Source organism: Lepidothrix coronata, unplaced genomic scaffold, assembly GCF_001604755.1.
Source record: "Lepidothrix coronata isolate B3197 unplaced genomic scaffold, Lepidothrix_coronata-1.0 Scaffold54, whole genome shotgun sequence".
NCBI lineage: Eukaryota > Metazoa > Chordata > Aves > Passeriformes > Pipridae > Lepidothrix > Lepidothrix coronata.
This window is the reverse complement of record NW_016690234.1, coordinates 798,298-813,847: the sequence shown is the minus strand read 5'-3', so window position 1 is coordinate 813,847 and position 15,550 is coordinate 798,298. Positions and strand designations below refer to the sequence as shown.

General features: G+C 42.0%; 1 protein-coding gene across 1 annotated transcript in view; it reads right to left on the bottom strand.

Annotated features, from left to right (window-relative positions):
* Nucleotides 1–1,462: 1,462 nt before the first annotated feature.
* Nucleotides 1,463–15,550, bottom strand: part of BANP (BTG3 associated nuclear protein) — a 117,787-nt gene continuing 103,699 nt past the window's right edge. Inside the window, exons 11-13 of the mRNA XM_017816086.1 lie at nt 6,247–6,390; nt 2,672–3,767; nt 1,463–1,687 (exon numbers count right to left, since the gene is read on the bottom strand). Coding sequence (XP_017671575.1) covers nt 3,696–3,767; nt 6,247–6,390 — 216 coding nt within the window. The 3' untranslated portion in view covers nt 1,463–1,687; nt 2,672–3,695. The remainder of the gene's footprint in view (nt 1,688–2,671; nt 3,768–6,246; nt 6,391–15,550) is intronic.

The following is a 15,550-nucleotide window of genomic DNA, read 5'->3' as shown; positions in this document are numbered from 1 at the left end:
AATGGGAAACAGTTCTGGTTGAATTCTAGTCAGAATTCGCAGTGCCTGGATAAATAGGAATTCAGAAGGAATACTGATTGCTAACAGAAGTTTGTGTAGAGGGACATTACGGAGTGATTTGGGGGTGAGTTTTTTTAGGTATTGGTTTTCTCGCTGTATTTTCTAACATGCAACTCTACATCCATAGAAGTGGATAATAAAATCCAGGGCCACCAGAGAATATCCACACACCAGGATCTCCACGAGGGAGACAAGCATCAGAGCAACATTTTGGCCACGATTCCTTCCTTTACAGGCACACTGTCAATACTGAAATGCCTAAAAATGCAGCTAATGAAGACATTCCAGTTTATTTGGGTCACAGGAGGGTGATGGTTTTTATAGATTTGTTTTGCAAGACAAAATGCATAAAACTAACAAGGAATGAAAGCAAGAGAAAACCAGGAAAGAAAAAACCCACTCCCTCACTTTTTTTAGACCAATTTCTGGCTGTACAATCCACCAAAATGTAATATTTTGATTAGTTTTAAATCAGGACTGTGGAATCCCTCAAGAATTCACCTTTTTAGGTGGAATCCAAGGACCAAGTAAGGCAACCAGAGGCTCTTCTTCCCCTAAGCCTGGACACAGAAATATTCCTGCACTCAACCAAATCAACCCCATGAAAACAGGATTCTGCAGGTCACAAGATGAATTAATATCAATTAAAAATAAAACACGCAGCCAATCCAAGTCTAACTTATAAGAAATGTCTCCCTGAAGACTCCTGGTCATATGTTCTCAACCACTCTTGGACAAAAGTAGCTCGAGGAGGAAAAGAACAGTTAAAAATGAGGATTTTGAAAGGTTTGCTGAGGGGAAAAGAACCTTATTAGTGACAAAGCAGAGGCTGTGAGTAACAGGAGACATAATGGGAGTGTAATTGTAGTTGACCCACTGAAAGTTGTCTTCAAGGACAGAACCACATCTGTGGTCAAACAACACCAACCTGCCAGAACTCAGAGCCAGGCAAACCCTCAGACCCCTGGGAGATGCTGATTACTTGGTACCTTACAATATTTTTAGGATTTCTTAGTGTTCTGTGGAAATGTTCGTGTTATAAACTCTGTGTGGACATAACTTCACCCTGCACAGAACCTCCCAGACCATTCACAACTATTTCCCAAAAAGGAATTCACTCCTGAATTACTCTTTTTGGGAATGACTTATTTGTAGGTGAAACACCCTGTGACACCCAGAAAACACATCAAACATTCTCTGAGACATTTCCTCCCCGGACAAGGACATAGAACCTACAGAAAGGGAAGAGGGACAGGGATTACCTGGAATTGGAATACCTGGCTCAGTGCTGAAGACTCTTTTCTTTGAAGTACAAACACAGCTCAGACTCCTGTAAACATGGGCATAACATGGAGGAACATTCACATTTTGAGGACCTCGAAGTCTGGATGCAGTGGAGGATCTTACTAAGCTGCTCTCCTTACCTATTCCAATTGATTTGACACCCTCCATTCCACACTGGAGCAGATTTCCTTCTGCTGGGATCTACATCAGCTACTTCACCACTTCATACACCTTTAGAGTCAGTTTTAGAAGAAAGCTGAGCCTGCAGCAGGTCTGGTGGCTAAAGGGAACCTCTCCTGAACTCAATCTCATGTCCTGAACTCAATCTGATCTCGTACCTGAGCTGAAAAATGCAAAGAGAACAGAATTCTTAGTTGTACCATGAAACAGAGCAGAGCAGAGGGGGAGAATTCTCCTCCTCGACTTGACAGGACAAGGGGAACGAATTTAAAAGAAAATATGGATTTGAAAGAAAACAGGTTTAGACTGAATATTGGGAAGGAATTCTTCCCCTGTGAGGGTGGGGAGGCCCTGGCACAGGTTGCCCAGAGAAGCTGTGGCTGCCCCATCCCTGGAAGTGTCCAAGGCCAGGTTGGACGGGGCTTGGAGCAACCTGGGATAGTAGAAGGTGTCCCTGCCCATGGCAGGGGGTGGAATGGGATGGTCCCTCCCAACCCAAACCATTCCAGGATTCTGTGTTTAACCAGCCACAGCAAAACGTGAGAGGCCTCAAAATGCGTATAGAGGCCTTGCGTATTTTTAGGCTTCTATTTGGATGCCAAGCTTGTCAAAGATCCCCCAGACTGAGAAACACTTTTATAAAAAGAAACTGAAGAGCAGCCAAATTCTTGGCCTGGTGCAAACCCTGTGTTCCATAAGCTGTGGTTCAGTTTGCATTGTGCTCCTGAGTCAAGAGACATCCTAAAGAGAGGGAGGAATTTATATAAAGTGTAACATTTCCCAGGGACAACATTCCCAAAAACTGGCTGTGCTTAACCCTTCCTTTCATAAGAAAAAATAAAAATTCAAGTTATCCTGAATTCAACAACATGGAATTTGTGGCTAATTTGTGGCTGTGCCTCATTCATTAATACATTAAATGCATTATGAGCCATATACTGGCAATAAGCATATAGAAATCAGCTAAAATCAAATACAAAGAACACCTTCCCCAGTCAACTCTGTATTTTTTAAAAAAATCATTAAATAATAATCAGGTTATAGGCAACAGGTTTCCTTTCTACTCAAGCTTAGCAAATAGGGAAATGGTGCTTTGTTGAAATCAATATCAAATTTCCCAGAAGTTTCAGAGGAGAGAGGGTTTCACCTTGCTCTGGATGGTGAACAACAAGATGGATTTCAGACTTTTGGATGGATGAATCCCAGATCGAGGCACTGCTGGACAAAGGAGGCAGAGGAACTAAAAGGGAGAGAGCTCAGAAGAATCGTTCACATTTACCATAAATTTCATAAATTCATTGTATAAAATACGATTTGCAGACTTCAAAGCTTAACTATCCCATTTTTCTTGCACTGAAAATTTAGATAATAAAACGATCTAAGATTGATACCTTTCTTAGAGACTTAAAGTGACTTCCAGCAGAGCTTGCAAGTGGCATCAACTCCTCCAGAACTCCACTCCTGCAGCCACCAAACCATCCTCATCCCAAGGCAGAGCAACTTAGAGCTGCACTATTCATAAATACACATTTATTTTCCATTAGAAATGCATAATTACAGCATTTAAAAGCCTTTTCCCCTAGAAAAGTAGTTAAGCAACAGTACAAACAAAATTGTTAGTCTTCTGCAAGTACAGTTTTCATTACACTGAACAGAAAACACCAGCAAAAGGCCAATACTTGCTGTCATGGGATTTTCCTCTTTTTAAATATTTTCCATTTTTTGTTATAAACACCATAGCAAATAAAAAAAAAGCTGTTTAAACAGTGAAAAATAGCTGAGCTCTGGAACTTCTCTATGTGGTAAAGCAAGTATTGCAAAGCAGCAATACACCTCCTAAAGTATCTGCAGACATTCAAAGGGCCTTTTTCACAGAAGAAATGGGTGAGCAGGAATTGAGTCTCACAGTTTGGATGCATTAAATCTCCTTCTGTCTTTCTGCAAGGGTTGTTTTTTTTCCTCTTGATTTTTTTCCTGAAGGTCAGATCTTCACTGCTGTTGTGGTGCAGCTCCAGCTGAAGTAAAAGGGTGTGAATTATTCCAGGTGAGGACAACCAGGCCATGGCTGGAGATGTCTGAGGTGTGACCATTGGTTTAAGAGGTATTTTTGTCCTCTTGCACTTCATTTCTGCCTGTAGTTCACCAACAGCTCCCAAAGTTCCTCAGTTCCCTCACTGAATTTGGATTGCTCCGTGTTCTATCTGCATTTCTGGCTGGATTGCTGATTGAAGGCTGTCAGTGCCCTGCAAAGGGAAACAGGACAGCAAGAAATCAATCTAAAAGTGCTTTTCACTGGTGTAACCAAGGGAATGTGAACTTCTTGTACGAATAGAAAGTTCTTGTATGTACCAGTGGAAAAATCCCAGTGCAAAATCCACATGGATATCGGCTCTGTGATGGAGTGGGAATGGGAACACACTTACAAAGGCACCAAAAATAACATCAAGAGTCCTTCTGAAGACTAAATAGACCTTCAGGCTCTAAGGAGAAGGCTGAAATAATGCAATTATGATAAAGATCTACACAATCAGGAGTGGCACATAGGAAACAGTTATTCCCCCTCTCTTCCCCAAAAAGAACCAGCTCTAAATAAAGAAAATAAACCCTCTGTCTGGCACAACATGAAGCTGTGGAAGGGCTGGTCCCAGCTCAAGGTATGGAGAGACATTGGGAATATGGAGCTGGGCAGAACTGTGGGTAAAAAGGCCACCAAGGGGATTATGGAAGAGCCAGGAGGGATTCCTGGAATGACAGAGCTGCTGAAGGTAAGGAGAGTAAAATTCCCTCTTGGCCTTGTGCTTGGAATTTCTCAGTTGCTGCAGGATATGGTCTAAAAATGCTGATTTTACCCACTGCAGTCTGTGTTTATTTTGTGTAAAATGAGAATAAAGCTACAACAGTCAACTTTTCCCCCAGTAAAATCCTTCCTGCAGGCCTGATTTTCCTCACTTCCCAAGGAAGAACAGCCCTCATGACAGAATTGAGAGTAAAGACAATTGATTTCAGCTTTCAAGGGAAGTCTCCTTAAAAATTAAATTCCTCCCAGTGGGCTGACAATGCTGGGGAAGGATAATCCGACTGCAAAATCCCTTTTAGCCAAGTTACTTGGAGTAAGGAAAAGGAGCTGCTGAAACAAACTCTATCCTTGGAGCTGAAAGATAAACTTAAGAACAGCTGGACTGGCTTGGAGAAAGCCCCTCACACCCAGGAAACCTTCCCCTGACAGAGCCAGGATCACAAGCACTGATAAAACTCCAAGCAAAGGGCAAGGATTTAATGATATTTCTCTGGATTTTCCTGCCCCACATTCCAGAGATCTGCTCTTGATGGATTTTCCCCCCATAAACACATCTAATATTTGCTTTATGTAACACCCTGGATACAGAATTACATCTCTGACAGTATTTCTGTTGTAAAACAGTCTGATTGGAAGTCCTGCTTTTTGCCCTCAGCCTTGGATCTGCAGGATGATCCACATGGGTGGAAACTCCTGATTTCCCATCCTTCAGATTTTACTACACAGTCACAACTTATTTATTCAAATAAAAATACCAGAGGCTCGAAATCATGAAGTGTTTCTCCTAAATTAAGATTTGTTTTCAGATTCTTTCTCTCCATCTCTGCCTTGTTGTCAATTATTGCACGTGGCTACAAGACTTTTACCCTGTTCAACTTGAAAAGTAATTTGGTGTTTGCTTAAACTTAAATTGTTCAATAAATTCGTGCCAAAGTGGTGAATAAATCTATCAAATTGCTAAATTTGAGAGGACAAGCACGAGGAACACACCCAGGAAAGCTCCATGGGAGGTAAATTTAAGTATTTTCCAGGTCTGGAGTGAGAGCAGCAGCAGGAGAAACACCTCTCACTACCTGCTGCCTGTGTACTTCACTTATTTGGCTTCATGATCCTTGTGAGTCCTGATATTCCATGACTCCATGATTTATTAATTGCACAGGACCAGCAGGGATGGAGGATTCATAAAAAATAAGGCACAATCCCTGTAGCAACGCTCTCAGCGTCCAGAGCAGTCTTACAAGTGACTAAGAATAAAATCTTCAGAAGGCAAAAAAATTCCACAAGCACTTGGCATCCTCCAGAACAGAAGCCCAGGAAGAGGGATTTGCAAAACAACCCGTGACCATCTTCAGAAAAACTTCCTACAACTGTTCTAAGTCAATTTTCTTGCGTTGTCACCAAAGCTTCAAGTTGATGACAAGCTTTTTCTAGACTTGGCCACACAACTGTTCAAACTGATTTAAAAAGACAAAAATACCCGGTAATTCCTCCACCATAACTGAGGGAATCAAGTGTTCACTCACAGATGCTGTGGGAAATCCAGGCTGTTGATCAAAACAACTGGAAAACTGCTGTCAGGAAGGGTATAACATTTTTAACTGAAACCTCAGTCTAAAATATCCTTTTTGGCTGCATTCAGGCACGTTTCTTGCCCTGTCCTTTGCAATGGCTTTTAGCCTTCAAGGGCACAGGAAAACAATGATGACCGAAATAACTGTTCTCTAGAGGCACTGAGAAGGAACACAGAAGAGGGAGCAGGAAAAGACCATTTATATCTTTAAAAAAAATTATGGAAATGATATTTTTTTATGGCTTGGAGAAAGGATCATGAAGTCCTTGTTTGTGGGTAGATATACAGGACGTGTGATGGATATTTCACTCGAGTTAAGCACATTCAGATGGTGAAAATAGAGACCTGGACATACCTGGTTGGTGGCAGAGTGGTCTGTCACCGGTGTGAGTTGCACATACTGGACCTGGATGTCACTTCCCTGGAGTGGGGATCCATCCACCCCCCCGGGCGCGGGCTCGGCCGACGCCACGGCGATGAGCTGAGCACCCTGCAGCACCTGTGGGGACAGCAGGGAGTCACAACTCGGAATTCCAGGGTGGGGCAGGCTGGAAGGGACCCCAGTGGGGCATCTCCTCAGACTAGGTCATCCCAGAGCCCCTGTGAGAGGCTGGGATGTTCCTGGTGAATGGCTCCAACAAGGGGCCATTTGCAAGAGCAGCAGGTCCAGACTCTTCCACCAGAGGACTGTGAATGACCCACATGTTCCATCAGTGTAAAACCTCCCCCCTGAACCTGAGCACATATCAACACACTGGACTTCATGTTTTGGGGTCTTCCCCCACCCCAAGGGATCAAGACTTTGACCAACAGACACCGATATTGCAATGATCAGGTCTCGTAGCTGGACCCCCCGGTGGTGACATCTTTCTACCCTTATCCTTCCTTTCTCTTCCTTTCTTTTCCTTATACATTTTCCTAAGTGTTATTTTTATGCCTATATTTCTAAAGATAATAACCAAAACAGCTACTTTTATATTGTTTTATTACTATAGATAATAATAACAACCAAAATGGCTCCATGTATCTTTTCCAGTGCAACCAAATTGTTCTAAAATACACCCTACATATATAGATAGATATATAGATATAGATATATATAAACCCCAGTCATTCAGTGTCTGTAACCTCCTGAACCAAACCAGATCCAACACCAAAGACTGTTAAAAAAACCCCCAAAACACTTGTCCATTAGTACCAGTTGCTTTCAGCCACATGGACATGGAACACAGGGATTCCCACACAAGGTGTTCAACCCACTTGGCCTTCTGGGATTCATAATTATGTTAATGATTATGACAAAGACTAATTGGGACAGACTGACAGGTCACATGAGAGTGACACTATCAGTAGTGCACAGGGATGTCACTCAGTAACATTTTACTGCTGCATAAACAGGCCCAAATCCAAGATACTCCTTCTCACAGCCAAAGGCATTTCAGTGTTGACCATTTATTAGAACAATGTTTACATTTGTGTCATATATGAAGGTGTAGATTTAAGAATTACTAATTAATTCTAAGTTCCTACAGTTCCTAAGTTCCCAAAGGCTTCAAAACCAAAGGATAGTGGATCCATCTCAAAGTGCTTCTTAAAAACATGCTTCTCTTTAGATTAATTTTAATTTACTTCTTGACACACAGGTCAGAATAAAATACATGTATGTAAATAATGACAAGTAAGTCCCCGCTGCCATTTTTGACATTCAGCTAGAATAGGCACATTAATTAATATTAACTTAATTTCTTTGTGCCATGAGGGATGTATTTTTAAACTACAGCATTTGACCCGCAGCGAACAAAAGGAACCTTTCAAAGGAAGGCAGGAGAACAAAGAGCAAAAATAACATTCCCAACAAAGGTTTTGCTTCCCATAGTCTGATTTCTCAGCTGATCTGAGGGTGGGTGGCCATGGAAGAGGGGGTGGACCACAATTTCTCTGGGGAGCGTGGGAGGCAAGAAGAGGCGACCCCAATAAATGACCTCAGGGGTGTGCTCAGGATTTTATGAGATCTTGGGTGTTCTGGGATACAGTTGGCATCAAACTGCAAAGGATGCTACACTTTGTTTTTACAGGAGTGAGCAAAATTCTCCCACCCTACGGTGTTAGTGTTGGAACTGAATGATCCAGGCTGCTGGGATCACATCACATCTCTATTCATTACCTGTAGGTCTTCAGTGGGGTTTTTTCTCATTTATTTCTGAACTATAAAGTTCACAATGACTGTGAGTGACTGAACAACCCCATTATCATGGAATCATGGAATGGTTTGGGTTGGAAGGGACCTTAAAGCTCATCTCATTCCACCCCCTGCCATGGGCAGGGACATCTTCCACTAGCCCAGGTTGTTTTAAGCTCCATCCCCCTGTTCTTGTCACATAGAAACTGTTTTACAACAAAGAAGCCAAAAATTTCCAACAGAACCAAACATTTCCAACAGCTTCCCTGTTTTATTGCACGTTCTCACCTGCCAGTGACCTTCCAGAGCATTTGGAAAAAAAAACTCCCTTTCACAGCAAATTCAGGGGAAAAGGCTTCAAATAGAAACAGAGGAGGTTTAGGTGGGATATTGGCAGGGAATTCCTCCCTGTGAGGGTGGGGAGGCCCTGGCACAGGTTGTCCAGAGAAGCTGTGGCTGCCCCATCCCTGGAAGTGTCCCAGGCCAGGCTGGACGGGGCTTGGAGCAACCTGGGATAGTGGACGGTGTCCCTGCCCATGGGGCTGGAACTAAATGATCTTTGAAGTCCCTCCCAACCCAAACCATTCCGGAATTCCATGATTGTACCAACTGTGTCATCCCACTGGCCTGAATCTCTGCCTTTGTCTTTGGATTTTTTACCTCCTCTCTCCCCCTTTTTTTTCTCTTTATCACTCAAACTCTTGATGGTCTGGGACATGCAAATTATTGATCTCCCAAACTTCTGTTTTTCATCCCTTCTTCAGTCAGATGTTTGCCATACAAAACTTAATAAAATTAGTCTTAATAATGAAAACCAGCCACCTTCTCTGCCTCCTTTCTTTCCATGTCAAGCTCATTTTATCCCATAACTAATTGTTCCCATTCAACATTCAACTGCCAGGGCAGGAAATAGAATTTTCTTCAAAAGATTAAAATTTAATGCCTTCTTTCAGTTTCTTCCAAAATTATTCAGTTTCCAAGCATGGTTCAACACATATCACACCCTCTGCCGATTTTACTTATCACTGACAATTATTCTTTTGGAAGTCCATAACTCAAGCCTTTAAATTCCAAACCCAGATGAATATTTCGGAATAGCTGGAAATTCTTTACTGAAACCAGGCCCATTCCTCAGGCTGGTCTTTGCCAGATTGAACATTCTAAAAGACACTTTTGAAGCTTTTAAAACACCTTCTTGCTACTGTTGTGAGCCCTTTTATTGATCTAGGCAAGCACATATGTTTGCCTACCCATAAAAGGCTCAAAACCAAGACACTCTGAGAATTTGGTGTCTTTTTTCCTATTTCTACTGCAGGAATGCAAAAAAATAAGATTTCTTTTTAATAAAGAGAGGTTTTGAATTGCTGAGTGGTTGTTTATAGAAGGTTCACTAAAAATCCTGTGGCACTGATGGCAAAACACATTCAAACAGCAAACACAGCTCCTTGAAAAGATAAGCAGCTCTGCTGATAAACACCTTCCCTTCAAAAAGATAAGTCCCTCTACCTGATTCTTTCCAGTCTTAAAGTTTTCTTCACGAAGCCTTAAGACTAAAACCATCTTATTGCCAACAAAACATTTATTTAGTGGATTTACAGGCTCATGGATATCTGGGGCAATTAGACTCTGTCTTTAGGTCCAGAACTCAAAAACTGTTTAGTCAAAAATTAATAAGTTCTTTGAAAACATCAGAGGTTTAGATTAATCCAGGTCTCCAACATCTTGGCATTCCCTAAGGAAGCTGGAGCAGGCAGTGCAGAGCCAAAAGAATGGAGCTGTATGAAAAAAAATCCAAGACTCGAGTCCAAAAGTTTAATTTTGTAATTCTTAATTTCTCTTGATGAAGCAGAGCAAGACCCAACACAAGGAAACAAGTCCAGTGTGGAGGACACTTGCTCCACCCATTCATCCTCAAATATTACAATATCATCCTGTAAATTCAATATATAGTGTTGTGGTGTAAGGGTTTGACAGAAGCTTTGGTAACGTGAAGGTACTTTATTTAATTAATGTCCTAATTAATTTCTCTTAAAATAAAAGTGTGTTGAATTAAGGTAACTGAAAACAAAATAAAAATTATTGACTGCTCTCAAAGCTGATATCACTGGGAATTTACTGATCTACGTCCTAAAGCTTTACTTGGGGACCTTCCCTTATCCAACAAAAACTTGTACCTAAATTTGCAATTTATTCCTTACATGAAATGTGCCAATACCAAAATAAACTCAGCATAAATAAAAGCCCAACTCAGAGCAGTTCAGAGTGAGGGAACTGTCCCTGCTGTGCAGTTCGGAGCTGAACCATACAAAAAGTGCCCTTAAATCTGTCAAAACCTCATCAGGGAACCCCCTGCAGAGCCATAGAACTGGGAGCACCTCCTTGACATTCCCTAAATAACAGGCAGGAAAAGTGAAATGGATTTCAGCTCTGCAGAGGGTGGAAAAATGAAACGGATCATTCCAGAGAGTGTTTTTATCAGGGGCAATATTTCCTTGTATAACAAGGAATAAACATCTCAGCTGCTTTGCTGTGGCCACAGCTCTGCTCAGCCCTGTCAGCTCCCAGATTCCCTTAATGTGCCTGGAGAAACACATGGACACAACCGCAGCTACTGGGGTTGGAACTCTCAAACTGCAACTGCACCAAAATGTCCCTTTTTCTTCCTGCTGAGGTGGGGTGGAGAGAGATCAGTGATGGCAAAGTATGTCTTGGTGGATGTAAACCTTCTGCATCTTCATGGAATCATGGAATTATGGAATGGGTTGGGTTGGAAGGGACATCAAAGCTCAGAAAGTTCCACCCCCCGACACTTTCCACCAGACTAGGTTTTTTCAAGTCAGGTCCAACCTGGTCTTGATGTCCTTTCACAACACCCATTTCCTTCCCAAGAAGTCCCTTTTGGTGATCCCAAAGGAAAACATGGCTGGGAGCACCAGGAATGAGCCTCTGCCTCTGGAGAGTGACTCTGGTCAGCAAAGCTCCGATACTTCCCAGCACTGGGGTTTTATGGATTTGCAGCCATCAGGGAAATGCTGTAATAGACCCTGAGCAAAGAAAAATGAGGTGCTGAGTGAAAAACTGACGGAAGATTTGAAAGGGAAAGCGTGGCAGAGGTTCCTGATCTTTATGAACATTCCCTGCACAAGGTTTTTTTTAAAAAAAGAAAAAAAAAAACAGAGAAAAACTCCAAAGAAACCAATCAGCCAAAAAAAAAATCAAACCAAAACAAAGAAAGAAAAACACAAATAAAATATTCTGGGGACTTTGAAAACTGTTCACATCTAATTTGAGAAATAAACTGCAAAACATAAGGTGCAGAAAAAGATCAAATTAATATATATTATGTTATCTTGTATTAAAAAGCACCTGCTCTCACCATCACTGTCCCCCTGAGCTTTTCTTAAGCACAGCTCAGCTAAAAGAAGCCATTTTTTTCCACGGACAGTATTTAAAAATACAGCATATTTTTATATTCATTATTTCTGTCCACGTTAAATACAACCTGTGTAAAATTAAGTGAACACCAACAGACAAAAGAGAAGCTATTAAAGGTGTCTCAGACTTTCACTGGGTCTACAACTCTTCCAGGGCAAGGTGAGGGTCCCTCAAGAGCCCACCGGCTCCTTGAGAAGTGGTTGGTGTTGAACATCATCAGGGTAATTTAAACTTTATCTGGGAATTTTTACAGGCTGAAAGGGACGCCAAGTTCATTAGTGAGAAATAAAAGTCCAAATCAAGCTTTGGATCGTGTGATCTGAATACAAGGAGATACAGGAAATCCTGGGTGTAGGAAGCTCACATTGTCATCAGCAGCATTTGATTTTAACTCAATATCCCAGATGGACAGACAGGGATGTAAAGAAAAGTCATGGAAGGAGGGGGGATTTTCTCAAGATGCTTTGGGGTCACATCCCAAGGAAGCCAAGCAGGGCCCTTCCTTTGACTTCTAGTAGGGATGAGCTCAGGCCTTGAAAAAGGATGTAAAATACACCAAAACCAAACCCAGAGTTTCACTGAAAATCCACTTTAAACCAGCACATGTGCAAGACTTAATTATACTTAATTGGCAGTTTGAGAGCAGATGTAATTTCAGTAAAAGTGACTTGGTTATGTAAAGAGGAGTTACCTCATCTAAACTCACTGTATCAAATCCTGGGGGATGTTTGGAAGGAAGGAAATCTGGATCATCTGACTCAGCTTTTGTACCGAGATCCTCTCAGTGAAATGGAAACTTCTCAAACAGCTTTGGGGTTCACTGGCAGCTCTTCTCAGATGCTGAACTTCCCCAAAACAACCCCCAGTTTGATGTCAGTTGTTCCACAAAAGGTGCTCTGATGTCCCTGCACCTGCCAGAGCTTCCTGAATTAGGAATTTGGGTATTTCCTGCCCACCTTCCCTGGTTAATCAATCTCTTCTCTGGTGAACCCATGGATTATATCCCATGAACTCCACACACATATGGGAACGGGACTGCCAGGTAGTCAATCCACCCAAAATTCTTCCATATATCCCCATAATCTTTTGGCAAGAAAGGAAAAAAAGAGTCAGAAATACATAACTAAGCATTTCTGCTCAGCCTTCTGTGTTCTGTTATAGCTTGTAAAAACTCTGGAGTTAATTCAATCTGAGAACAGTAAATATTATTCAAACCTCACGGAATCATGGAATCCCAGAGTGGTTTGGGTTGGAAGGGACCTTACAAACCACCCCCTGCCATGGGCAGGGACACCTTCCACTAGACCAGGTCGCTCCAAGCCCCATCCAACCTGGCCTTGGACACTTCCAGGGATGGGGCAGCCACAAATCTACATAATTCCAACATTTTGTGAAGAAACAGCTCAGTGTCAGCAGCAAGTTGGGTAAAATCAGGGAACTACTTCCAATAGGAAGATTTTTCGGAGTGGGCAGTTCCATCTCCCCACGATAATCCACTCTTTGGAGCAGTACTAAAGAAGCTTTGGCTTCCATGGTTTTTTTCCAGCACAATGTTATTTTTGGGTTTTATTCAATGTACAACTGAGTGCTGTTAAGAAATGGCTGGATAGTTCAGAGCAAAATACTCCAGTGTCAAAGAAATCTTCCTGAAGTGGAGCTGCCGAGTGCAAAAGCTGAAGGAAGGAGTGAAAGCCGAGTGACACAGACTCCTCCAAGTGACCAGCACGGCCAGAGGTCACCCCAGTGGATAAGGAACGTGACTCACACAGCATCTGGCTGTGGGAAATTTGCTGTTGTGACATAACCCAGCCAAGAGGGAGAGGATCTTTCCCTTCTGAAGGACTGCCTCCCTTTACATTTTGCTGTGGCAAATCCCTGCTACTCCAATAAATGTAAACACGGCTTTAAATGTCACCCTGCTGGGCCCATCCTCCAGGCCCCAATTCCTGGCGGGATTAGTTATGCTCAAAACAAAAGGTCAGGAGAAATGCTTAAGGACTTCGAGCATTTACTATGAAATTCTGCTCAAGTTTTGAGGCAGTTTCAGCAGAAGGAGAGTCCAACCCTTTCATAAAAAACTTAAAGGAGGATTTGGACTCTTAGTGCTGATGAGAAGGTCCTTCCCTTCCAATGAGGCTGGTAGTAAATATGCCACTTAAAAATAGGAAGAGCAGATCACTGAGGATCTCCCAGAATCACACACAGCTGTTATTTTGCTTTCAAATGTCCAAACCAATTCCTCACTTTGCCCTCGGAATGGTGATTTCACTTTGATTCCAGAAAGAAAAGGCATTTAGGGGAACTGCAAATGTTTACATCATAACTGGCAGGGATTTTTTTTTTTTAAGTTCTAGCAAAATAACATCTGAAAGTTTGACTCTTGTAGCCAGGGTAACAAAACACTGCTCCTACTGTACACGGCAGGATCCCATTAACTTGGAGAAATATGGATGGGGAAAAAAAGCACGAGCGACAACGGCTCATCCACAGAGGGACAGAAAAGTTCTAGGATTGCAATGCTCAGGAAAAGTCCTAAGGAAAAGCAAATTAATATTCTCCCTCCTCCACTTTAATTGTGGAATGATGTAACCAGCTCAAGTTCTATCCATCAGGATCAGAAGGACGTGATGGATTCAAAGGAAAAGCAGGAGGAGGATGGCAGGAACAACCCCAGCGAGGAGCCTGGACTATAAATCAGCAGCTGGAGAAAGTTCTAAGCCAGAACTTGTCAATTAAAGAGCACTTAAATGAGAAAACAGTGCTCTGGAGAATTACCTGAATTACATTAATAAGTTGCTTAGAGAAACTTGCACCAAAAAAACCCACTGTGGATGTAATTCCTGAAAAAAACATCCCAGGGACAAGAAAATGTGGCAAGTTGAACAAGTTAAAGAGCACATTTGAACCCTCAGGGGTTTTTCCCCCACCTAAGGGAAGATAGTCCCAGATTTCACAGAGGGGGAAGGCATCCAGAGCTTGGAACTGTCTGTTGTCTTTAATTTCCCTTTTCCCCCCCAGTCCCATGGCAGGAATGACAGAGCTGGGAGACACCAGGACACGAGGAGTTCTCTTCATGTTCTAGTGGGTATGTCCTTGTGTAAGGGGAACATGAATTCCAGAATTTTGGCTAAAAATAAACATGAAATGGCTGGTTTTTAGAATGGAAAACATATGACAGAACACCTGGACTTCTCCAAATACTCCTACAAAAGGTTACAGGATATCGGTAGGAAAGGAATTAAAATACCCAACTATAGCTCTAATCTTGGCTTTTATCTCCTAGGAAAGTTCACGTAAAAAGAATCCAAAATAATAGAAGCTTTATCCACTTTATTTCAATTATTGGCACTGAAAAGGCAAGTGTTGCTGTGAACTGCTCCGTGGGCTCCAGTGAGGACCAAACCAAGAGCAGATGGGATGGATATTAAATGTTATAGATCATGTTCCACCTCAGCAAGTCTTATGTTTGATGTCATTCTTTTTTCAGAAAAGAGTTCCCAAAGAAAAGCAATTAGGAAAGATGATGGATTTCCTCCATGGAGGTGGATGTCCTTACACATATGCACTGTCATTTTTAAAACTATCATCTTTTTGACAGATTTAATAATCTCAGACCACCACAAATCACCACCCCCTGACTTCCACCAAGGTTCACAGATAAGACATGAATTATATATATTTTCTCCACCTAAAGCCACATCATTCCAGGCACCAGAAGCTGCTCAGCACTGGAGCTCCACATGTGCTTCCCTTTAACCCAGGCACTAAGTGGCCAAATGTTTCCAATCCCCTGGAGAAAGGCTTGGGAATTGGTGCCTCTTTCACAGCAGCCTTTGGGATGATGCAAACAGCCTTTCTCTAATTTCAAGTCATAAAATGAAAATGAATCCTACCAGAGTGTCACTTTGTTTGCCTAAGTTGTGTAGTTATGGAGCTGCACATGATACTTTCCCAATTTTCCAAATGAATTCCTGGTTACTGGATTAATTCCCTCCTTTATTTACTTTTCTCAAGTAGCCCAACATGTAAGAATTACACAAACCCT